At 41.3% G+C, this 24842-nt stretch overlaps 1 protein-coding gene across 1 annotated transcript; it reads left to right on the plus strand.

Annotated features, from left to right (window-relative positions):
- Positions 1 to 7313: 7313 nt before the first annotated feature.
- On the plus strand, positions 7314 to 21941 carry ISOC1 (isochorismatase domain containing 1). Its single transcript, XM_065656505.1, has 5 exons — positions 7314 to 7764; positions 16446 to 16565; positions 16730 to 16933; positions 17320 to 17436; positions 20471 to 21941. The coding sequence occupies exons 1-5, from the start codon at positions 7465 to 7467 to the stop codon at positions 20615 to 20617; spliced, it is 888 nt and encodes a 295-aa protein (XP_065512577.1). The 5' UTR covers positions 7314 to 7464; the 3' UTR covers positions 20618 to 21941.
- The last annotated feature ends 2901 nt before the right edge of the window (positions 21942 to 24842 follow it).

Genomic DNA, 24842 nt, shown 5'->3' on the forward strand with positions numbered 1-24842 from the left:
TTCAGTCAGCAAAATGGATTCTACCAGGTACAACTTAACATCTCTACTACTGTCATTAGCCAGCTTGAAGCCAGGGGATGAAAAAAGCCCTCTGTTATGTGGTGAGATTCCATCTGACTGTCAAAGCATATGTGTGTACATTTACATTAACATTTTTTAAAAGATTTTTATAATAAATTTGTCTCAAAAGGAAACTTAACTGCAATTTTCATCAGCTGGTGTAATTCCAAGTAATTCTGTACCCTGAAAAGATACGGCGGCAATATCTGATCTTGAAGAAATAATTGCTAAATATTGGCAACTTTGTCTGTTGTACTTTGTGATTCAGACAAAGGTAAAAGATAGTCAGATCATTAAGAATGAGCTTTAAGATAATTAAAATACCATACTTAATGCCAGTTATAAAGAAGGATGTCATTATTCATATCGGTAGAAATGTGAGGGCTACCACATCTGAAAAAGATCTAAGACATTTTATTTTCACATATCATGGTGAAAAAATCATATGATTACTTAGTAAGTAAGCAAGCACTTTATTTTTTTGTATTTTGTTTTTTATGTTAACTGAAAAACTGAAAAAGAAAGGTTTCTAACTGCACAAAGCAAACAAATCCATTTTCAGTCAAACCAGCACAATGTTTATATATTTTATCAATATAGTTACTACTGTCACATTTTACTATCCTGTCCCAACTGCTGTTATACATGAAACTAATTTAGGAATTCAAAATACAGCCCAAGTGACATGGTATTGAATTGATTATTAACAGTGGAGCTTTAAAACACCTACCAAGCTGTAAAATCAGATGGTGGACAGAGATTTGTCCCAGTGATGTGTTTTTTACTTTGAAGCATCATTATGTAGTGGGCAATCTTAAAAATAAAGAAATAAAATAGTCTGATAATACTTGACAAAAAGGGGTGACATGAGCAGATGTTTTAGAAGAAAAACTAAACACATTATCAATATTAACTCATTTCCAAACCTTGCAAGGAAACAAAACTGACAAGGTGAAGAGTGCTTTATTCGTCCAGGAACACTGCCAGTCACACTTATTTCCATTCACACTGCACCAAAACACTCTCTGCCATTCAAACATAAACCATCACCACCATTGCCAGCTAATTAGCTCACGTATGGGCAATGCTTGGGTTGTCTGACCTCAGTGTCCGTTTGACATCCAGAATGGCCAAAGACTCCACTGCTCCATACACAGATTACCATTATAGGTAGCTGCAGCAGAAATACAGACATCTCTTGGAAAGGATTTTGTGTGATGTTAATAGAATATTCTTGCAGATGAGACAAATGGAAGTGGCTGTGCCAAGTACGAGGTGTTTAGGCAAGTCCACATCGCAGTTGTCACAACTCTGAAGTGCAAAGTACACACCTGCAAAGTCCTCCCCCCAGCAGTATCAGCAGAATTACTACAGAGCTGATGCAAGGGACACTATCTCAGGTATGTAGCATAGATAACAAGTAAATCTGGCTATAAGCCCAGTGTCAAGGGCAGTTTGAAAACACAATGCAGATCTAGCCAGATATATTAAAGTCAAGAGAGAGTTCAGCTGGGACTGCAAAGCCAGGACTGCAAAACTAAGCTATTTGTGCTGAGCTGCATGATAATACAGTTACATAGCTACAGCAAGGTAGCTTAATACAGGTTTGCAGGACAAGATGTGAGATCTACAAACACTTTTTTGGCAACACTATTGCTTTAACAGTGTAATCTGTGACATGCCCTCATAGGAAATAAAGGCTGTAATTTGGACATCTGATGAAAATAATTCTAAAATACCTCAGGGGGAACTGAGTAACACTGAAATAATAGAAAATCAATGAAACTGCACAGAAAGGCTGTGTATTTTTGTATGCTAGTTTATGAAGTATAGTAACATGGCTGTACCTGTTTCCTTGACTTTCTTTCTGTTCCAGCTGGCTAAATTTCAGGCAGTTGCTATGCCAAGGAGGATTTTGAACTATAAGAAATACATCAGCCCTCCCTGATTTTAAAGCTACCTGCTTACTTTGGACTTTCAAAGCACAAAACTGTTAACTGCAGGGCATACTGCGGCGATGAGAACGATTCATACAGACGCAGACAGAGATGCACAGGCACAGATTTCTTGTTAGCAGCGAGAACAGAGCCAGGCAGAGCTGAGCTCTCTTTTATTAACAGTTCTCAATTTATATGTTTACAGATACAGGGCTGGACCAAGAGGTTAGACAGTTTTTAAAAAAAATGTTATTCTAAACACACCACACTCAGGTTGTGACTGTTTTCAGTCACGTTCCCATGCATATCTTGTGGGCGGCATTCCAGCCCACTCATTCACATGCCCAGGCCCAACATTCACACATCATACATATGGAGGCGGTTTTCCGACCCGAGATATCATTCTCACTGGCCTGGGCTATCACTTCTTACACTCATAAAAAACATACTTTTGTATAATCTGTCCAAGGCCCTTTAGCTGGAACTGCACATCCTGCCGTTCCCACACATACCTCACCATACATATTTTTATCACTGATAGAGAGGGCATCACCAGAGCAGTAAACATTTTTCTCTAAGTCTTACTCTATACATTATTTTACTGTACTTTTCAACAGAGTACTTTGGGGAGTGTATAACATTAGTACGTTCATTTTGACATTGTGTTTTGTTCTACAGAAGATGACTGTATAATAGGCTTCCAGGCAGATTGAAATAAACAAATGAAATGAATGAGGCAGAAAATATACCTCTGAAACTTTGAATTGAGAAACTGATAAACCCTCATCCAAAAGTTAGAATACTGAACTGGCTGTGTCTTTCAAAAATGTAAATTCTTTTCTCTTTACATACTAAGAAGTTTGCATTTTAATGCCCTGTATTCCAACCTTAGATCTGAAACCTAGCACATGACTCTCTTTTAAAAGTGGACATAGCATGAGCTTCATCTCTCTCACCTTAGCCATCCTAGCTCTTTATGGAAGTGCTCCTTAACTGCCAAAAGCAAACAAAAAAATGCTTTCCTGAGGCTACAGATGACCAGATGACCTTCTTCAGTTCTGCTGCAGGAAATAAAGATCCCATGTGGCAGGCAAAGCCTTGCGTCTGAGCAGAATGCCAATGGACTTGTTAGTAGGAAGACTGGATATAGATAGAAATGTTTCAGAATTGGTTTAAGAAATTTCAGCCTTCACTTAAAATCTTTGATGCTTCAGTAGTTTTCAACATTTTTTTTATAGTGTGATGCTGTATGTACCACCCAAGAGGAATATTTGCTGTGATTATACCACCTTCTTTATGATTTTGTCATATCCTGAGCTTGTAAGTATGAGATTGACAGCATCTTAAAAAAATGGGGTTGGAAATCAGTAACACTGACTTTCTAGTAGAAGTTATATTTTTCTTTAGTGTGTATGAGCACCGATCATGCATTACTGGGATCTTGGGGTTCTGGTTGATGGCAAGTTGAACATGAGCCAACAGTGTCCCTGTCAGGCAAGAGGGCCACCCGTGTCCTGGGTGCATCCAGCACAGCATTGTCAGCCGGGCAGGGAGGTGATTGTCCCGCTCTGCTCTGCACTGGTGCAGCCTCACCTGGAGCTCTGTGTGCAGTTCTGGGCAACACAGGATAAAAAGGATATAAAGCTACTGGAGAGTGTCCAGAAGAGGGCTAAGAAGCTGGTGAATGGTTTGGAGGGGAAGCCGTATGAGCAGTGGCTAAAGTCACTTGGTTTGTTCAGCCTGGAGGAGACTGAGGGGAGACCTCATGGGGCTCCAGCTTCCTCACAAGGGGAGGAGGAGGAGCAGGCACTGATCTCTTCTTCCTGGTGACCAATGAGAGAACCCGAGGGAATGTCAGGAAGATGTGCCAGGGGAGGTTTACGTTGGACATTAGGACAAGGTTTTTCACCCAGAGGGTGCTGGAGCACTGGAACAGGCTCCCCAGGGAGGTGTCACAGCCCCAAGCCTGGCAGTGTTCAAGAAGAGACTGGACAAGGCCCTCAGACACATGGTGTGAACTGTGGGGTTGTCCTGTGCAGGGACGGGAGTTGGACTCCATGATCCTTGTAGGTCCCTTCCAACTCGGGACTTTGTATGATTCTATGATACTAGCAATACAAAGCACCAAAGAGATGTGTTACTAATGATCTTACACACTTCTGTAGTTCAAATTGGGTCAAAAATACAACCTTTTTTTAGGCCAATGTAATGTGGATCATTGGACATTCCCCCTGTATTGCGCATCATACCCTTATCTTTCTGTGAACCAAAACATGCTATGCTGGGTTTTCTAGATGGGCTAGATCCTTGTACTTGTCATGGTGCCATATCTCTACAACTTAATTAAAAGCAGTCTGATCTGTCACTGCCACAGGAGCTGTATGATTAAAAAATACATGAAAGGTCAGTGAATCTAACTTACATCCAGCTGGTGAGGCTTGGCCAGTGTTCCTTCCCAAGTTTGTGTTTCAGGGTGATACATGTAAAACTGAAGATGACCACAGTCAAGAGAGGAAAAATTCATAGTCGGAGTTCTGCTTCCATCAGAAGTGTTTTCCTCTGTGGGGACAGTACCATCCAAGCACAGGCAGCTACTCAAAAAAACTTCAGTGCTTTCAGAAGAAAACATAAACTACGCATGAAAAGACTGACTGTAGGTTTGCTGAGGGGAGAGAATTCGAAATGCAAAAGATCCAAGGTGGTACAGTATGATATGAGTGGAGTGAAGATGCAGATAAAGGCCAAGGTTAGATGTCACTTTGTAAGGACAGATGGGTTGCACGGTAAAGAAAGGAGCTATCAGCCTTTAACTTCACATATGTGCAGGGATCTGGTGGTTATGCTCTTCTGCCTCTGAGACCTAGGACAGGGATGGAGGGAGGGAGGAGTGGCCCCTGCTCTGCATGTCTGGATCCACTTACCTGCTTGTTCCTTGCCCTGAGGCAGAGGGGGTCACTGGTCAGCTGCAGGAGAGGCCCCTCACCCTCCCAATCCAGATTTTGGATGATTCTGGGTACTGCTTCCTTGCCATTGCATAAATCTAGCCCTGTTAGCAAAAAGTTTTACGTTATTTAAATAAGCTTGAATCTAGCCAGCTTACCAAAATACCAGTTATGTATTCTGCATAATAACTAAGTAATTTGTATTCAAATATATTCATTGAAGACAGCAATTGTAAAAAGGTAAATACTTGCTATGGCATATTTTGTTAATACAGGTAGCCCTATCTTGCTATAATGGAAAAAGGAAGCCCATCTAAGACATCATTAATCAACAAAACCACTACCCACGCTACATTTGAAAAATATTTTGAATCTTAGAACTGCATTCAATTAGAAAAAAGTACAAATTAAGAACTGGAAACCAATTTAAGTCACAGAAAAGAAATAGAATTTACTGAGTATTCAATTTGTCACCTTTTCTTTTGGAAAATTGGAACAGATTCAAGTCAGCTAATGACTGGGCCATAACACTGTTCATCCTGTATGTCTCTACTGTAACAGCATTAATGACCGGCTGTATTCATAAATTAAATCTGCAGAACAGTAAGCATGGATAATTAAAATAAAGCCTGAACCCTGGCTGCTGGCTATTTTTATACTTGGCAGGTGGAACAGAGTTGTATATACTTCAATAAACACTCTTATATATGTATTTCTAGAGGTGAAAATTGCTTTTTTTCCCAGCCAAATACTATCACACATGGGGCGGGATCAAAAGTTAAAACAGAACCCAGATGGAAAGGCCCTCTTGTGTTTTCACTCTTTAAAAAGTATTTTTTAATCACAGAGATGTGTTCAGTTAGGCTGAATATGATCAGATTGACACTACCTCCTTCGGAAAGAAGGTGCAAACTCTGCACGAATATGCAGAAGCCACTGCACATTTCCTTCTTGGGTAGTGTATAAAATAATCACTTTGAGCTGCTTCAGTGCCTAGTGAGTATACAACTGTGTAAATATGTATTAATAACACTGAAAGGCTCCTTACACTTGCAAGTTTAAAATCAATTCATATAAGCAATGTGCTTTCTGAAAAAAAAAAACCAAACATCTAGTGAAAATATAACTTTGTCATTTAACACAACAGCTCCGGATTTCTGACTTCAGTAAAATATGAGAACAACTTTGAGCTTCAGCGTGGTGTTATTCAGCTGGGCAGACGTGCATTTACCTTGATGGTGATGCCACTGCATTGGATAGCATGTGAAAACATCCACTTGGTTTTAACAAAGTATATTTTCTTTCCACCAGTGTAACACATTAGTCAGCCCCTTTCCCCCCAAGCACACTGAAGCGCAGTGGGAAATCTGATAATTATGGCAAAAATATGGGCAACATTTCCAGCTGCCAGTCACTCCTGGAAACGAACAAACAAACAAGCAGTTAATGAATCTGGAAATGTTACAGAGAAAACAAAGTTAAGAAGGCTAAATTGTGTGGATGCATTGCATCCTCCTCACTTCTTCTCCTCTGTGGATGCAATTGCAGGTTCAGAGCCTCGGCGTGAGGCAGCTCAGGTACCTCCCGCTATTCAGAAACTGACATTTCTGAAGAAAACTCAGCAACGCGCTTCAGTAGCGGGAGAATGAACGACTGTTTCCCGTCTAGATCTAAGATCGGGCTGAATCAGGCGCGAAAGAACCCGGGCATTTACCAGGCTCTACCAAGATGCTCCTCCCCAGCTCCCGCGGGCCCCGGCCGCGCCCGACCCCATTGCGGACCGGCGCGGCCCCAGGCAGCTCTCCGCTCTCCCCCATCCCTCCCTGCCAGCCGCGCCCGCCTGCCCCGCTCGGCACAGCGCTGCCTGCCCCGCTCGGCACGGCGCTGCCTGCCCCGCTCGGCACGGCGCTGCCTGCCCCGCTCGGCACGGCGCTGCCTGCCCCGCTCGGCACGGCGCTGCCTGCCCCGCTCGGCACGGCGCTGCCCGCCGCTGCCTCCGCCGCGCTCGCCCGACGGGGCGCCGCGGCTCCCGCCCTCACGGCCCTTCAGGGCAGCGGGCTCTGCCGCCAGCCTGGTGGCGCTGGGGTGCGCCCCGGCGAGGGAGGAGCTGCTTGCCGGCCGTGCCGAGGCCACGACGGGGCCGCTCCAGCGGGAGGTGCATTGCCTCCTGCCCCTCTCCGGGGCACCCGGGCTCTCCCCGTCGGCCCGGACGAGGGCAGACGTTTGGCTGAGGGGCTGCTCCTCCCGCCGCCCGCTGAGCGGGTGCCACCCGCCCTCCGAGGGGGAGCAGCGGCGGCGGACCAGCCGGTACCCGCCGCGCCGAGGCGCCCCGGCGACGCGCCCACCCCCGAGGGCTCGCGGGGCAGGGCCGGGCCCCATGGTGAGGAGGAGGAGCAGGAGCAGCCACGGCCGGGATTGGGGGCCGCCGGCGCCGCCCGCCCGGCCGAGGGGAGGAGGCGGCGGGAGGAGGAGCGGCGGCGCGGGCCGCAGCGAGCTGGCTGGGTTCGGAGCGGCTGCCCCTGAAGATGGCGGCGGCGGAGGCGGCCGCTGCTCCGGGCAGCGGGGGCTGTTCGCCGGCGGGCGGCGGCTCGGTGCCCGTCCTGTTCTGCTTCTCTGTCTTCGCGCGGCCCTCCAGCGTGCCCCACGGCGCCGGCTACGAGCTGCTGATCCAGAAGTTCCTCAGCCTCTACGGGGACCAAATAGACATGCACCGCAAGTTCGTGGTGCAGCTCTTCGCCGAGGAGTGGAGCCAGTACATAGACCTGCCCAAGGGCTTCGTGGTCAGCGAGCGCTGCAAGCTGCGCCTGGTGCCGCTGCAGATACAGGTGAGACCCGACGGCGGGGCAGTGCCGGCGGCCACAGGTGTGGGCGGGGTTGTGGGCGGGCAGCCCCGTCCAGCCGGCGGCTGCCGCTGCCCGGCCTCCCCCGGGCCCTTGCGGGGAGAAGCGGCAGCGAGCTGGGACAGCGGCGGCGGCCGGGGAGCCCGGGGCGGGCTGGAGCCGTGGGCAGAGCCTCGCCAAGCCCGCGTGGACTTGTTTTTCCGTGGAAACTTTTGTTTTACTAAGACAGGTGTGCTCTGCGCCAGATGCTTTTGACAGCCGGGCTTTGCCTTCAGTGAGTCAGAACTTACTTGCCCCCATGAATGGGAAAATAGCCTGGTGGCTGAAGTAATCTGTACTTCTCCATTAAAGCAGGTGGCTGGTGCTATCCAGCCTTGATCGGAAGTAATGCTGCTGGGTGGAAACTCAAAGGGTCCTGGTAAAGAGGGCTCTGCCAAAACTCAGTCTCATGGCTTCTAGGTCCCTGGGATTTCTGTATCACTTTTGCCCCCAAAAGCTCTTTCTTGATATAAAGGTTCATAACTCAATAGTTTCGTGGCTGTAAACCAGGAAACCAGACTGCCAGACAGATATAGTACGTGTGTTTCATACTAAGATATCTTTATGCACACTGGAGATTTGTACCAGTCATGCTGCAATAGTTGCACTTGAAGCAAAATTGCTTTTTCCTTCCTCCAGCCTCAAAGAAGTCAACTGATAAACAACCAAAAAAAGCAACAACAACAACAAAACCCCAAACAAAAACCAATTAAACAAACACCCCACACATAGTTATTGTTTCAGTTCAGAACATTCTGCTTAATTTATAATTAAGACGTTTTAGTTTATCGAGCCAACATTACTTATAAGCTGAAAAAGTGATGTCATAAAAATTGAAACATTGATCATCTTCTGTTTCTGGGAACAATCTAATTCACACTGTTTATAAACCCTGCTTAATCAGAGTCTCTTGAACCCATAAACTCTCAAGGTGGCCTATTTTCTTACACTTTACATCAAAGATTTCTTTGGAGTCTTTTGTCCTTTCCTTAACCTTACGTTTGGAAAGAGTGGTTAAGAAGACCAAACTGGTTTGACAACTTATTTTGTCATTTATTATTCATTTTGTCATTCATCATTCATTTTGTCATTCATCGCTCATTATATTCAGTTTAAAACCTTTCTCCTTTTTGTGTTGGAAACAGAACGGATGGGGACCCAGCCAGAGAAACTCTTCAGAGTCTCTCCAGCTTGCAAGAAGAATTGGTATGGGTGTTAATTCAAGCAAAGATTTTAAAAACAGAATTTGTATAATCTGGGCCTGTAACCGTGGTGCAGGTGCAGGTCAGAATTTCATTTCTTGTGCACGCAGATCGCTGCTCTGCAAAGACTCTCTTGCAGATGGCTTCTGCACTGAAAATATAAATGCAGCCTAAGTATTCATAGCAGGACATCTCAGTATAAAAGGTCAGTGTTGAGACATGGAAAGATATGTCATTCCCAGGATGCAGATGCACTACGCAGCTTTAACTGACTGCAGGGATTCAGGATGAACCAATATTTAGTGCATTAATTGCATAATTGATTAGGTGCTTTCACTGATACTGTTGCAATTCTGTGATAATAGCAACTGTTGATACGAAAAAGGATGGTACTTGTCTATTATTTTAGTTGCCTCCTTGATGCGCTTCAGCAGCTGAGAATGAGCTGGAGACATCACAATGATGTCAGTCAGCTCGCCTTAAGCCACCAGCAGGTGCTCAGGGATCACTCGTTTGGGGAACATTTGGTCTGATACATTCACAGCTGCGCTTTTTAAGACCTTTAGGATTTACTGATGGGAAGATTATACTTTCGTTCCGTATGTTGATTCAGGCACTGCCGCTATTGTGTGCCCTTTTTTCCTTCACCCCTGATGTTTTATCTGCAGTTACACATGACATAGGTTTATCAACTCTGCAGGTGGCATAGTCAGTTGAAATACCATTCTGAATTTGTCTTTCAAGAGGGACAGCCTTTGCTCACTGATGTGATTAGACTTGCATGTTTGGAAAGATATATTTGCTTTAAAATTAAGATTCACAGATACTAGCGTCTGTATCCCTAGACAATAATTTCAGTATATTTATGTGCGTGCTTTATAAAATATATGTATGTATTTAGTTAGGGATGGCATTTTAACCCCTAAGGTGGTAGTGCCCATGAGCTCTGGAACGATATCCTCCTGTTTTGATTCCTGTGCAGACCTGTCATGGAAGGGATGGGGATGCCTTTCGTTGGAGTAGCTCAAGAAATGTCAGCACCAAATGGTGTTTGACTGGGCTCTTTCAATTTCCTGTCCCTGCAGTTGAGGAGGACAGTAATCTCACAAAAAAGTCACCATATGCTGCCTTTGGAAAGCCACTCCACGCAGCTCAATTCAAAGCTTGATTTGTATAGAGACATTTGCTCTCCAGTTGAATTCATGCCTTTGTACTCTTTGTTCATATATGTACGTTTGTTTGGTTTAGCTGTCCTGGTGTGGTGCAGTGAGCCCTGATCTTCAGCCTGTGTCCCACTCTTGAAACTCTTCAACCACAGACTGATGGTGAGGAGGGACACTTTTCTTTGGCCTCTATCAACTAGTGAGGAGGACATTTACTTGCAACTTGAGGGACTGAATGCTGGTAGAAAGGAGCCGCCTGTTTTTCATGGATTTTTACATGTTCTAAAAGTTTAACAGAATAGTAATTGTAGTCAGGGTGGGGGAATGCAGGGCCACTTTAATGTCTTCTAACTCTAAATGCAGTTAAAGAGTGCTACTAAAACTGTTGAGTTTTGCTGTAACTGTTGTAGCTTCCTTAGGAGGAGAGAAGCAGTAAGGAAAACCACTTCGGAGATATCGGAAGAGAAGACAGCTATGCTCATTACGGCCCTGTAATAGGGGAGTTCAGGCAGTGTTCACGTGTGTGCCCAAGAGAGGCTATTTCACAGTCGCTGTCATAACTTCAAGGTGACTTCTCTTCAGCAGTACTTGTGCTATGCGTTTACAAACTTGTAACCTTAAGATGCTAGAGCTAAAAGGGTGAAATTATTATTGAAATAATTGTGTCAAGCACCTTTACTTCAAGAGGTTTTTTAAAAAGATATTGATGTCTCACACACATCTTCCTTGCAGAAAACTGCTTGCAGAATGATACTTAATTGTTGCTGCAAGATACGGTAAATAAAAAAGAACTATTTATACACAGGTTTTAACTCTTTCTACACATATCTAATATTGCTACATTTGGATGCTTTGGAAATAGAAGTAACTCAGGAGCCTAAGTCCAATTTCTGAAGACCAGGAAAAGCCAAAGCATAGATTGCAGGATATGAATCCGGTGAGGGGTGTCATTTGCTTTTTTTTTTTTTTCCGAAAGATGCAATTTTAAGTTCTGCTACATCAGTGCTACAATTAAATGCAATGTTTCTAAATAAATACATTTTTTAAAAAGCAGCACTTGAAGGGCAAAAAGGGACCGAAAATCTTGGAGAGGTTTCTTCACATCCAGACTCCGTGTTTATCCTTACTCTGCAGCAAGCATTTTGATCATTTTTTATTTTGATGAGGACTTTTATATTGTCTTAATTTTATAAATATCATGTGCTTATCTAACTGAATCTGTCCTTTTTAAATGCTGAATTGTGTATAAAAGGCTGCACTTTGGCTTAGCCTAAAATAAGTATTTATATTCATACATTGAAAAACTTGTAACCAGTTTTTCCTTTGAAATACAAGTAACTGAATTTCTTCAATTTTTTTTCCTTTGAAAGACAAGCAGCAAAACTGAATCTTACAAATTGCCTTTTAGAAATAAAGAGGAACAAAATATGATAGCCAGCATCTTTTTTTTCTTATCTTTTTATGCTACCCTTGAAATACCAAGGCTGCAGGGTCCTCCACTCTGCCCTTTTAGTGGGTAACCTTGGCAAGAGATTTATGAGGTGACTAGTGATGTCACATGGAATTGTTTCTCAGCTTCCATATTCTTGTTCATTACAAATACTGGGTGAAAATTGCATTTTGTGTGTGAAATGGTTCCCTGAAGTTTGAACAGGGAAAGTACAGATGAAGAGACAGTATATGTGAATATTTTTGTAAGGTAGATTCTGTAATTACAGTACTTCATCACAGTCAAATTTTGTATGATTAATAATAATCAGCAGAGATGAAACATGGAAAAACACCTGTCCTTTCCCACCTAGGCCTTTTCTAGTGTGGGATTTAAAGTTATGTGTAACTCGTGACAGCATACCTTTAAATCCTGGCCTGGACAAGGTCCTAGAGATGACTTCTCTAGCTGGGTCAGAGAGCTGCATCAGGTTACGTGTTCATCTGAGGCACCTATTCTGGTTGTGCTGTGGATAACTTCCAGCTGGGGGGAAGGAAGTCCTGGTGGCTGAGAGGGATGAAGCGAAACAAATAGAAAAGCTTATGTACTATGGAGGGTGGGGAGGCAATCTTCAGGTGATATGGGTTGTGTGGGGTTTTTTGTTTGCTTAGTTTGTTCATTTGGTTTGGGGTTTTTTTGGTGTGTGGTGTGGTTTTTTTGTTGGATTTTTTTTTGTGGGTTTGTTTGTTTCCCCTCCCCCCCTTTAAATGTAGGTTGTTTAATGGTATTGCAGCTGAGTAGACATTATATATGGGGTGGACTTGGACAGGTAACGTGTGGCTGCAGTGGCTCGCCATCCTTGTCCAGCCTGCCTTTCCTCAGGGTTGATGCACACAGGTGCTGACGTGCTGGCCCAGGGTTTGGGGTTTGGATGTGGGCTTGACGCCACCCCAGTTCAGGGGCAGGGTGCAGCACTGGGGCAGTGCAGCTGGTCATGTTTTTTGCTGTTGGGGGTGTACAAGCTGGTGGTGTCCCGTGTACCTGATGTGGTATGGCTGTGGAAGGGGAGGATAGCTTTGAGAGCAAGTGAGTGGTAGGATTTGCATGGCACATTGAAGAACCAGTGAGTGGAAACTTTCATTTATACATAACAGATACTTCTGTGAATTTATTTGTGGACTGCATTAGCTACTACTTATGAAACTTAATTTCAGTCTGCTTTCTGCTATGCTTTGTGCTTCCTACATGTGCGTTTCCAAGTAGCACCAGCAAGTGTTGATTTGTTGCCATGTATTTCTTGTGGTTTCTTCTTGTTCTACCTTGTGTTGCATGGTTCAATTCAGACTGCAAGTTAATCAGACATAAATATGAAAATCAATATAGGAATTACTTGTGTTAGACGTAGTAAAAGCTTTTATTTAGCAAATATATTTGACCCAACTTTATTTTAGAGTGCCACTGGTATTAAACTGAAGGCATAAATTAAATCATATTACACCAACTTGATAATAGAGGACCGCAGATAGAAGGCTTTGCTCCAGCTCCCTGTAATGTTTGTCATAAGCACATGGGATTAAGGATTCAGTGAAAGTCTGTGATGAGGATGCTCCCTGGCTGGAAAGGCAGTAGGCTTTCATCTATGCTTCACTGTCAAATCAGAATAATATTGAACTGGGCTGTATAAGATCTGTTCCGCATCTGCTGTTTGTAAATACTCCATTATCCATGTCAGTGCCAAAACTTAAGGTAAATACTTTTTCTACAGAAGGTTCAAACTGAGAGGAGCTGCAAGCATCTGAGAGCAGAATTCAGGCTTTTCATGACAAGTTGCAGAAACAAGGTGAAATGAGATGCAGTTCAAAATGGAAGCAACAAAGGTAGAAATAATTCCTACACTAAGTTAGAAATAATCAACTATGCAAATAAAAGACGAGGGAGAGTTCAAGGGATGATTTCGAGGTTAAGATGCACCTCAGGACTCTAAGTATCATCAATTATTAAAAGAGCACATAGTGTACTGGAAAGTACAAATTGAACAGGGCCTGCAAGGGCTGTGAATTGACTGTTCTATGAAGCTCTACTAGTGCTGAGAGGTATTCTGGGCAGAGAAATACTACTGTTACAGTGGTATTGAGCGCCTCACTGTAGACTGCAATTTAAGAAGCACCTCGGGGGGCAATGAAAATGAATTTATTCGTAGGAGGAAAGATTGAAAGTACTATATAAGTTTTAGAATAAGCAAGGGAATGGAAAGGACTAAAGGGAGACCAGATCTCAGTCTTGAGATATGGCTGTAGGTGTTCCTATACCTCCGAGGATAGAGATCTCACCACCCATTTTCAGTGCAGCTATACCTTCCTAGTAAAAAAGATTTCCCTAATGCCGATTGTCATGTTCTTCTGTCTTCCTGTGGCATCAGTGGGTCTAGTGTTAGAGCATCTGCTTTATGGTTGTTACTGCATTTGACTTCGTAGCTGCTTGTATTAACAGTATTGCTGTTTCGCTTATAAGGACTGGAGGAACTGCCATTATAAATGTTTGTGGTTTTGGCAGTAGTGGTGTACTGAATCCAAGAGGTGTGGGAATTTAGCATTTACAGTTAGAATGCAAAAGTAATTTTCACAACAGTATGAAGACACCATTCCATATGGTTGAGCTTGGCCATTACTATAGTTTTTTAACCTTGGAAATTGAGATCAAAAGTGTTTTGCTCAGGAGACATGGTGAATCAACAAAAGATTTGAGAGTCATATTTAAGGGTTCCCAATTTATTTGTGGCCAGTTGACCTTGGCTGGCTGCCTCTGTCCTCAACAGGACAGAGGAAGAAAATAAGATAAAAAGCTGCTGGATCAAGGTAAGGAGAGGGAGATCACTTACCAATTAACATCACAAGCAAGACAGACTGAACTTGGGGAAATTAATTTAATTTATTGCCAATCAATAACAGAGTAGAACAATGAAAAATAAGAACAAATGTGAAAACACCTTCCTCTCACCCCCTACTTCTTCCCAGGCTCAGCTTCATTTCTGACTTCTCTACCTCTTCCCTTCAAGTGGTGCAGGGAGACAGGGAATGAAGATTGCAGTCAGTCCATAACACTTCATTTCTTCTGCTCCTTCCTCTCCACTCTTTCCCTGCTCCAGTGTGAGGTCCCTCCTACACGAGACAGTACTCCAGGAACTTCTCCCATGTGGGTCCTTCCCACAGACTGTAGTTCACGAACTGCTCCAGCGTGGGTCCCTTCCATGGGGTGCAGTCCTTCAGGAACAGATTGCTCCAGCATGGGCCCATCACAGGGTCATGGGTCCTGCCAGCAGACCTGCTCCAGCGTGGTCTCCTCTCTCCACGGGGCCACAGGTCCTGCCAGGAGCCTGCTGCAGCTCCAGAGGCTCCTTCGGGCATCCACCTGCTCTGGCGTGGGGTCCTCCCTGGGCTGCAGGTGGATTTCTGCTGCACTGTGGACCTCCATGGGCTGCAGGGGGACAGCCGGCCTGGCCGTGGGCTGCACCACGGGCAGCAGGGGAATCTCTGCTCTGGTGCCTGGAGCACCTTGTGCCCTCCTTCATCACTGGCCTTGGTGTCTGCAGAGCTGTCTCACATGTTCTGACTCTTCTGTCCCAGCTGCTGTCGCACAGCAGTTTTTTTAGCCTTTCTTAAAGATGTTATCATAGAGATGCCACCAGCATCACTGATGGGCTCAGCTTTGATCAGCAGCAGATCCACCCTGGAGCCAGCTGGCATCGACTCTGTCTGACATGGGGCAGCTTCTGGCATCTTCTCACAAAAGCCACCCTTGCAGTCTCACCCACTACCAAAACCTTGCCATGTAAAACAAATACGTCCCTGCTCTTCCAAAGTATAGTATTCTACAGATTCTGTAATTTTGTCTTAGTTTAAAACATCACTACCTCAGTGTGCAGAAAATGAAGTGCATACAATTAATGGCTGCTTCCCAGAAGCATTTTATTAAGTTTATCAGTCTGCTGAAAAGCTTCTGAATAGAAGTAATTTCTCTTGAGTTGCCTTACAACTATATGTATCTGCTTTCTTTCTGTAGCCTCCAGCTGAAGACTTATCTTTTGCTTCTGTAGGTAGTGTAAGTAATTTCATACAAACACAAAGCACTCTTTCGAAGTATGAGAAAATGCAATTTTCGATTTATTTTTTTCTTACCCCCCTTTCTACCGTACTTGGTAGCGTGTACAAAGGAAACTCTGGGAGATTATTTTTATTCTTAAAATGTATTCAGTTCAGTTTCTGGTCATAATACTGACAAGCCTCTCTGTTTTCATTTTAGCCTTTGGACTTTCATCAGACTCGTGCTAAAAGATGTCATAGACAAGACAGACTACAGAATAAAACTATTGAAAATATGTGTACATGTAGTATTGAAAGCAAGTGGCAGTCTGCTTTTTTAAAAACTTTATTTTATCTTGATTTTGTGTCAGTTCCAAGAGTTATGTATTTAAAAATGAATTTGAGGAATGTAATTTTGCTGTTGGTATTTTTTTTTTAATAACAGTGCTTTAGTACAAGCTCCTCCACCCCTCTTCAGGGTTCAGAATTTTCCATGTATGTTTACACTGACTTGTGTCTTCCACCTAACAAATTCTTGATTACCTATTGATGACTGTACTCTGCTGCTCAGTATCAACTGTTCATTTGAATTTAGAACCATACCAAAATCCGGCTTGAAGTAATTTCTCCAATTTTGACTTTAAATAACATAATTCTGTCACTTTTCAGAGGTGTTGCAGACTTTCTAGTTCTGCTGCTTTTCTGAAAGGGTCTTCGCTTCCTCGGAAAACATTATCTTGATTTTGTTTTTCAGATGACTACTTTGGGCAACCTGACACCCTCAAGCACTGTGTTTTTCTGTTGTGATATGCAAGAGCGATTCCGGCCTGCCATCAAGTACTTCGGTGATATCATCAGTGTGGGCCAGCGACTGGTAAGGTTTTGCACTTTTTTCTTATAATGAGTTTTGATCACACGTATAAATTATTAGTTTATACACAGCCAGTTTACTGGTTATTCAGTTCCATGTAATAACAATGTCTTTGTTATTATTGTTCTTTAATAATTTATTTTCTTTTGCACTTTGTCCCCGTGCAGCTCCAAGGCGCACGGCTCTTAGGAATCCCAGTTATTGTAACCGAACAGTATCCCAAAGGTCTTGGCAGCACTGTGCAAGAAATTGATTTAACAGGAGCTAAACTTGTGCTTCCCAAAACAAAATTTTCAATGGTGTTGCCAGAAGTTGAAGCAGCCTTAGCAGAGATCCCTGGAGTCCGCAGCGTTGTCCTGTTTGGAGTAGAAGTATGTGCTTTACCGTTCTTGTGCTGTTTTATGGTTATGTCTGTTGGGGCACAGTAGTATTAAGCATTGCTTTCTGTAATTAAAAAAAATAGTCAATTTATATTGCTTAGAGCTCAGACATCCTCTACAGATTAAACTGTTCTTGTGTTATTTGTTTGAGATATTATCTCATAATAAAATTTGAAATGAGATATTTGTAAACTACAGGCTTTTGTCTCAGTTGTGGTTGAGACTTAAAACCCACGTTGAGTGCCCTAGTAATGTCAGGGGTAGAAAAATATGTTTGAACTCTAATTAATTATGTATTCTAATTTGGCATTGCACTACTGATATTTTATAATAATGGTTTGTTGGTGGGGTTTTTGCCTTTGATTTCTCCCCTGTAGACTCATGTCTGCATCCAGCAAACAGCATTGGAATTAATTGGCAGAGGTCTGGAAGTTCATATTGTAGCTGATGCCACCTCATCAAGAAGTATGATGGACAGAATGTTTGCGCTTGAGGTAAGTTTCTTAGTTAAGGCTTTCTCCACCATGGGTCTGTATGTTAATGTCCTTGCTTATTGTAAACTAACAAGGAATTTCGAAGGGCAGTAAGCAGTGGACAAATGTAGACTTGAGAAGAGGTGAACGCTCTGATTCTCAGAATAGCTTCCAGGATGGAGGAGGATTGCTGCCTTATTTTTCCTCCCTAAATTACGATTTAATGTGTGGAACCCCATTTGGGACACTTGGATTTTAAAAGTGATTGTTTCGTGCAACCTAGGTTACTCTGTATAACGCTTAGCCTTTTAGGATATTTTCTTATGGGGTGTTACCTGTACAGCACAGTGAAAGTGCTACAGAGCTTTTGGTTTTGTTGTTCTGAACAGTATTTGTTCTGCTGTTGAAATTCCTTGAAACGCAATGAAATATTTTAAGTGATCCTGTTCAAAGCTCCTTCTTGCATGTCTGTCTCTCCTTCTGGTCTTCCTCATCAGTGCAAATTAAAGCTTAATCTAAAGATTGTAATTATAATAAAGATTTAGGGGTAAATTTTTTTGTGGGGCCTTTCTAGGAGCTTTTACTAACTAAATGTTGAGAAAGTGGAATAAGTGTAACAGGAAGATTTAAAAGCATGTACAGCTATATGGTAGCAAATTCATGCAAATGATTTTTTTGATAATGTACTGTAATTTGCCTACAGGCATCACTGTTGGAAAGCCAAAACTAATGTATACATTAAGTATTGCATTTTTTGCCTTAGGCCCTAAGAATTATTTGGTAATTGCAACTAATAGCAACAACAGCATTTTATACTTTTTTTCATAGATTTGGAGAAGATTTAATTTCTTCTGTTTCTCATGAATAAGAGAATTAAGGGCTAGAGGGAAATTACCAGCATATAGCATTTGATGAAACTCATGACTGATTAAGCGGAAGCTTAAAGTCATCTGTCATGTAAAAGATAGTGATGCACGCAGACTGCAGGAATGACTGAAATCATGGACTTACCAAGTCAATGTGGTGCAGCAGCAGTAGTAGACAAAACAAACATAGAAAAACTGAAATCTGTTTGCCTTGCTGTGTAAGTCTTTGTACATTTGATTATCACTTACACAATGTCTGCAAGCAGAGAAGTTGGTTCAGTGTAAGAGAGGTTAAAGCAGTACCTAGCTTTGCTTTTCTTTCTTGTAAGAAATGTATCGATCATCTTAAAAGTGTGTTTGGTTGCAAAAGCTGTGATCCAGGCAATTTGGTCAGTTTTGGGTAACGTTTTAGTATGTCTTGGCAATGTTTTCTCACCAAGCACAAAGAGAATGTTTTGCTGTGATCCCTTAACTGGTCATTGTTAAAATATGATTCGGAGACTGTTTGCTGGCTTGCTGTGATGAGCCAGTAACTCCTCCTCTTCCTCCTTTCTTTTCCTTTTCTTGAAAATTGTCCAGTATCTTTAGCATGTGCATATCTGCATTCCTACTAATCTCAAAACTATATAAATTATACTTAATCCTAGAAGTAGAGTAAAAGCCAATGACAGCCTCTTTGATGTGTTATGGTGTGTTTTACTTCTAAAGACAAGACATTCTTTTTTTTTTAATCAACCCTTCTCAGAATGCAAGGCTCTTTAACCTTCTGTTTCTTCTCTCATTCATACTAGTTAAAAGCAAAACCTTTGTATTCCTGGAGAAGAACATGTTGAAAACATTACCATAATATTTCTTTCTGATTTTCCTGTTTTTCTCTTTTTTATGTGTATGTGGTTTAAACAAGTGCGTCATTGTACAGAGTAGGAGAGCTGGGGAAGCTGTTTTCTTTGGCTCAACTTAAGAATGTCACAAGGCTTTCTGCCATTATTGCAAGCAGGAAGTATTGACTTCAGTAAATCTAGCCTAGTTAGTTTATCATTATATAGCCTGTAGTTACATATATGTAGTTACTGGTCCCCTAAAATTAATAACCTTCCTCCTTCAATTGCTTTGTAATTGAACAACTCTAAACAGTAGTGGTCTATGTCTGCCCTAGAAAGTTTGGAGCTTGTCTTTCCTTTAGTAATTACAATTGAAACCTGTATGAAGGTGTACAAATCTGTATTTTCTGCCTCTTTCCCTCCCTTGGCTCATTCAGGGCCTGATTAGATTTGGTGGAGCATGCAGCTGAGTAGAGGATGATGAACAGAAAGCCGAATCCATTAAGAGTTTTGCTACCAAAGCATCTGTATGATTGCTAGGAAGCTGATGGGGAGCATACGGAGCCTTTAGTTAAAGATTACTTTGCTATGTAAGCAACAGCCACAGTCTTAAAAGTCCAAAAACCTTGCAATAAGTTCTGTGGCTTGGGCTGCACAAAGCATTGTTCTGTTTAGTTGCACACTTATAAGATCTAGCGGACCTCTTTCAGTTTTGGTTTCTATGCAGCAGTGCTTTTTATTTTGTAGCCTGTGAGAACTAACTTGGGAGTAACTGAGGCTATGATGAGATGTCGGTTAAAAGGAGCTGTTGTTGTGCCAGTATGATTTATAAGGTTTGTAGAAGAGCTTTTTGTTCTGTCTCCTGAGACTATTAGTACTAGCTTGCTGTGTAGTCCAAAGACTGAAGTACTAGTACAGAACAAGCCCTGGAAGAGAAATTGGTACAATTAAGTTTCTTGTTTAAGGCCTTTAGCTTGGACCTCACTATTTTCTTTTTCCCCAAGCCTTTCAAATCTGCATGAGAGTGAAGAAAGCTATCCTTGGGACCATGCAGGGGAAAGGATTGTTAATATAAGAGGGGATGGGTCTTCTACGTATTTAATCTGACATGAGGAAAGAATCCAGTCCAAGTAGGAAGTCTTATTTGTAATCGAAGGCAGCCTTTTTCCTCAGTAAAGTCTAAAAACCATCACTTTCCATTCTAGCTTTATAAATGGCACCGCTAAGAAATGCTGTAATGGAATTGGCAATGATTTTGTTAATGGGAGATGTTTTTAAAAATACCGTTAATCTTTTTTATAAAATGTATACTCATTCACATTTGCAAGTATCTCACATTATTACCTCTCTTCTCTTTTTTTCTTTCAGCGTCTTGCTCGTACTGGAATTATAGTTACTACTAGTGAAGCTATATTGCTGCAGCTGGTAGCTGATAAAGAACATCCAAAATTCAAAGAAATCCAAAATCTCATTAAGGCGAGTGCCCCTGAGTCAGGGCTCCTTTCCAAAGTTTAAAGAGGATGTAGAGGAAGCAGACCACTGTCATCTTTAAGGAGGAAGGAAGGCTGTAAGCGCACATATACACCTTTCACTCAAAGTTTGGTAGAAAAGTAAAATTAAAATTCAAAATATTCGTGCTTGCCTTAGCTAAATTGTCTGATTGTACATCTGGGCGCCAGTATGTTCTGTTTAGTTAAAACTGTCAAGAGACTTTGGATACTGTAGAGCTTTTTTGTGTTCAAATTTTTGTATTTATTTAAAAAACCTTAACAGAGATGCCTGCTAGTCTATACTACACAGTAATTGTAACAGCTCCAAAAATGCATATTTCTGTGACATCTCTTGATTGTGCGCTTCATAAAAGCATTCTGTGATGTTCTGTTTTACTTTTGTATTAATAGGGGATATTTACATATTGCATAAATGTGATGTGATACCCTTCAATGTTCTATGTAAATGAAGTATTTTAATAAGGTGTAAGTTAAAACCAAGTAAGGTATTTGGACTACATGTGCGCTTTTTTCTCTAGGACAAAATCTAAGCGCTTTGCTTCGTAGACATGACACATAGATCAGGCAGCAGCTAATGTTTGATTGCTCTAGGTCACTGAAGCCTGCATCGTGACTTTTGATTATTGTGAAATTGATTGCCCAACGCTGTACTTCACTTAAGGGTACACAAACAGAAAACTAGCATTTAATGAGGTATGAACAACTGGTGTAAAGTCCTTCAGAACTAGCAGAAGATTACCAAAACTTTAAATACATTTGCAATGCTAAGAATGTTAAAGAACAAAAGCTTTTCAACTTTGAGTGCTGAACCTACTACTATATTTAGATTTACCCCCTTCCTCCCATTTTGGTTAGATTGAATAATTCCATCTAACTTACTAATTTGGCCAAGTGATCTCTGAAAGATATCTCAGCTTTTCTAGGTTTTTGCTCTTTTTTGTGGGCTGCAGTTGGGTGGAGTTTGAATGGAATCTGGCCTAAAAGCATTCTTCAGAAAAAGAGCATCTTTAATTTAATGATAGATATATATATTTTCTATCCAGAACCAATCTTTTAACACATGATTTCATAAAGGCACTTTCTTCATTTTCCAGTGGTTTAAACGATGATGTATAAAGTTTACAGTGTGACCGAAACATACATTTTTTTTAAAAGAGTACTAGATGAGACTAGTACTACTGAACACTGATCTTTTTGGTAGAAAACGAATTACAGTACATGCATTGTTTTAAATTGCATAGTTTCCCCACAAGATGGCTCTAAAAGAATTGTTTCGGAGAATTATAACCTTTATATGTTCAAAACAAATAAAACATTAACATTTGCTGTCTCTCTTACGCTTGTGATATTTATTGGAGAGCAAATTCTGAAAGCTGTGTTTGCTATGGACCTTATTCTGCTTTGTGCAGCTGTGGAATTTCTATACATGTCATGGGAATTTTGTGTAAAGATCAAGGGTGGATAATGTCTAATAATTCTTATCTTCTGCATCTAGTTATGGTGTTATTTAGTGCTCCAATGTATGAGGAATGATCATTATGCTTCAAGTTGGAGACAGGGAGGTGAGTTGAAGAACCATTGTCCTCTATCACTGACCTACTTTTTACCTTCTTTTCTGGTATATTAATCATGTTGCCTAGCAGTATAAAGTCCACTTCTATAAATCAGCAGCTATGCACAAAAACTCTATCAATTTCTTACGAAATAATAGCTTCATTGCTTTCTTACCTTTATGTGTTGATGGTACCTAGAGTTAGTAATTGAAGGAAAAATGATAACAGGTATTTTACACCTTTATTTTTGCAATAGTATAAATTTCCTCAATAACAACTACATGAGTTTTTAGGAGATAATTGTATTTGTTATTGAAAGTTTACAATTTTTATATAAGCTTAAGTTGAAGGACAGATGTCACAAGTTCCTTAGTGCAGTCGTTTCCTAACTAAGGCTTGTACCAAAAGGAGACTCATTTGGTAGCAAGATGGCACTAGAAAAGAATCTATAAAATACATTGATATTCTCTGTGATTATTTTCTTCCTTTTTTTTTTTTTTTTGGTATTTGTGTAGCCTTCTGTGGCGATCTAGATTTTTGTGAAGGTCCTTAATGTGTGTGTGTTTTTTTTTTTCATAAGCTTAAACAATAAGAGTGCAGAACTACCCATGGTTACTCTGTAAAACTGAGCTGTTAGATGGGAATTTAGGGCCAGGATGATTGAAGTCTTTCTCCTTCATTAGATGAGTGCGCTAATCAGCATCACATCGATCATTCAGATGAGATTCTGAGAGTGTTTGTTTAAAAGGAACAGAAAAATTGGTTGCCATATTTTTCCTGCAAAAAGTAAGTTTATTCACAGGAGAGAATTTCCTTTCCTTCTTCATGCTCTAACTCATCTGTATTTTCTCTTCTCTGAAATGTGGGTGTTCCCATGCAGTAAAACAGCAGAATGTTTTATTACCTAGTGTAAATACTGTTTTTCCCTGCAAGGATATGGGATAAATTAATTAAATAACACAGAGGAGAATTCTTAGGAGTATAGTCAGGTGATTGTGAAGAAATGTAATTTATCACTAAATGCCAAGCTGTCCTTTATTTGAGAGCTTTACCACAGCTATGGTGAAGCAACACAAATTGCCACCTGCCGTAGGTGGCTTCTTCGTAATTTCTCTTTCCTTGGGGATGCAGAAAGACCTTCTCCTTGATGGAGAAGGCTGGTTAATTTTCCTCAGTAGGTATTCTGGTTCCGTGCAAAGTTGCTGATGTGTTGTTAGCCTGACTGGAATAGCTGGTGTATAAATTCTACACTAAATATAGTAAAAGGTGTGTGTGTGTGATTAGTTTTTCTCTGCTGAACCCTTACAGAGATGGCTAGTCTTTTTCTTATTGGGAAAGTTTAGGTTTTGAGTTTAAAATATGATCCTGTCTCTTCACAGAGCTATGGTCCTTTTATTTTTCCACCTGTATGATGATTTTTTATGAATTAAAAAAATTAAGGTCTCTGATATCCTTTGCAAAACCTGAAAATGGAGAATGAGTAAAAAATCAGGTGTTGCTAGCCAATGTTTTCTATTATGGTCATCACAAATGGTTGAAGAAATGATGCTGTGAGACTGCTCCACCATCATTTCCGCACTTGCCTGACAGTAGTTCTCAGGTAAATGTGCACTTAAATAAATCATGCTGCTTATTGAGTATGTTTCATATTAGACATCAGGATGGTACACATCAGCCCTCTCCATCCCACCCCACCACATATTTATTACATTACCCAAACAATTACATTAATATTTCAGGAGAGAAGAATTAAGATCAATCTCCGCTTTTTGACCTGAGCACTCTGATTTTTTTTCTTTTAGAAGCCTCATAGATTTTGGGTAGGGTCAAGATTTTTGTTGAACTGAAACTCTTCTAATGCTACAGATTTGTTCTCTTATGTAAGAGGTGAACATTCAGTGTTTGTTTCTTCCAGAACTCTGTTTCAATTGAACGTGAAGTAATAGCTGGAGCCCTGAAGAAAGGCAGATGATATTAAGGAGACTTTTACTTTGATAAGCAGTGATGCTGACTAGTACTGATATGTACTTCACTTGTTATTCTTTGGAGTATTTTCTACCATATGATGTGCCATGGCAGTGCTGGAAGATATCAGTGATTTGTAGAATCTATTTGGTTTTGGTTGGTTTGCTTGGTTTTTTCTCCACCTCTGGATAAATTAGAAATAAACTGTAGTAGTTGCGTATAACAGATGGCCTTCAAATAGGTTTAGAACATCTGCTCTGCGAATGGGCTATGGAAGGAAATCCTTGGAAAAAAAGGTTGTGTTTTGATTGTTCAGTGCTGGTTGTTTCTTAATAATCTCTGAAACAGAATATTTTTATTAAGCTGTTGTTAGACATTTCTGTAGTCTCAGGAAGTGCTTCTGGTACAGCAGAGGTTATGACTGATAGTATGCTGCTGCTTCTTTCAGGACAGAACTATATATCAAGATAAGGTAGAGTGCGGGATCTGGTCTTTTGTTACTCGAATTGCATAATTTAGTTTTTCATATGAGATAAAGAAATATTTGCAAAGGACTGCTGTGAATAGAAGGAATTTATTAAGTATTAGCATGCTTAGGTCAGCTTAATAGACTTACTAAAACCGCCTGGGTTGGCAGCTCTCCTGCTACTGACAGCATTAGACTTGGCTTTAATGAAACCCTTTTATCTGCTCAAGAGAGAAGCTTGAGCA

The sequence above is a fragment of the Caloenas nicobarica genome, chromosome Z (genome assembly GCF_036013445.1).
Source record: "Caloenas nicobarica isolate bCalNic1 chromosome Z, bCalNic1.hap1, whole genome shotgun sequence".
Classification (NCBI taxonomy): domain Eukaryota; kingdom Metazoa; phylum Chordata; class Aves; order Columbiformes; family Columbidae; genus Caloenas; species Caloenas nicobarica.

Coding starts and splice junctions, on each gene's coding strand:
- ISOC1 (XM_065656505.1), top strand. CDS start 7,465: ATGGCGGCGGCGGAGGCGGCCGCTGCTCCGGGCAGCGGGGGCTGTTCG. Junction 7,765..16,445: donor TGGTGCCGCTGCAGATACAG/GTGAGACCCGAC, acceptor TTTGTTTTTCAG/ATGACTACTTTGGGCAACCT. Junction 16,566..16,729: donor TCAGTGTGGGCCAGCGACTG/GTAAGGTTTTGC, acceptor GTCCCCGTGCAG/CTCCAAGGCGCACGGCTCTT.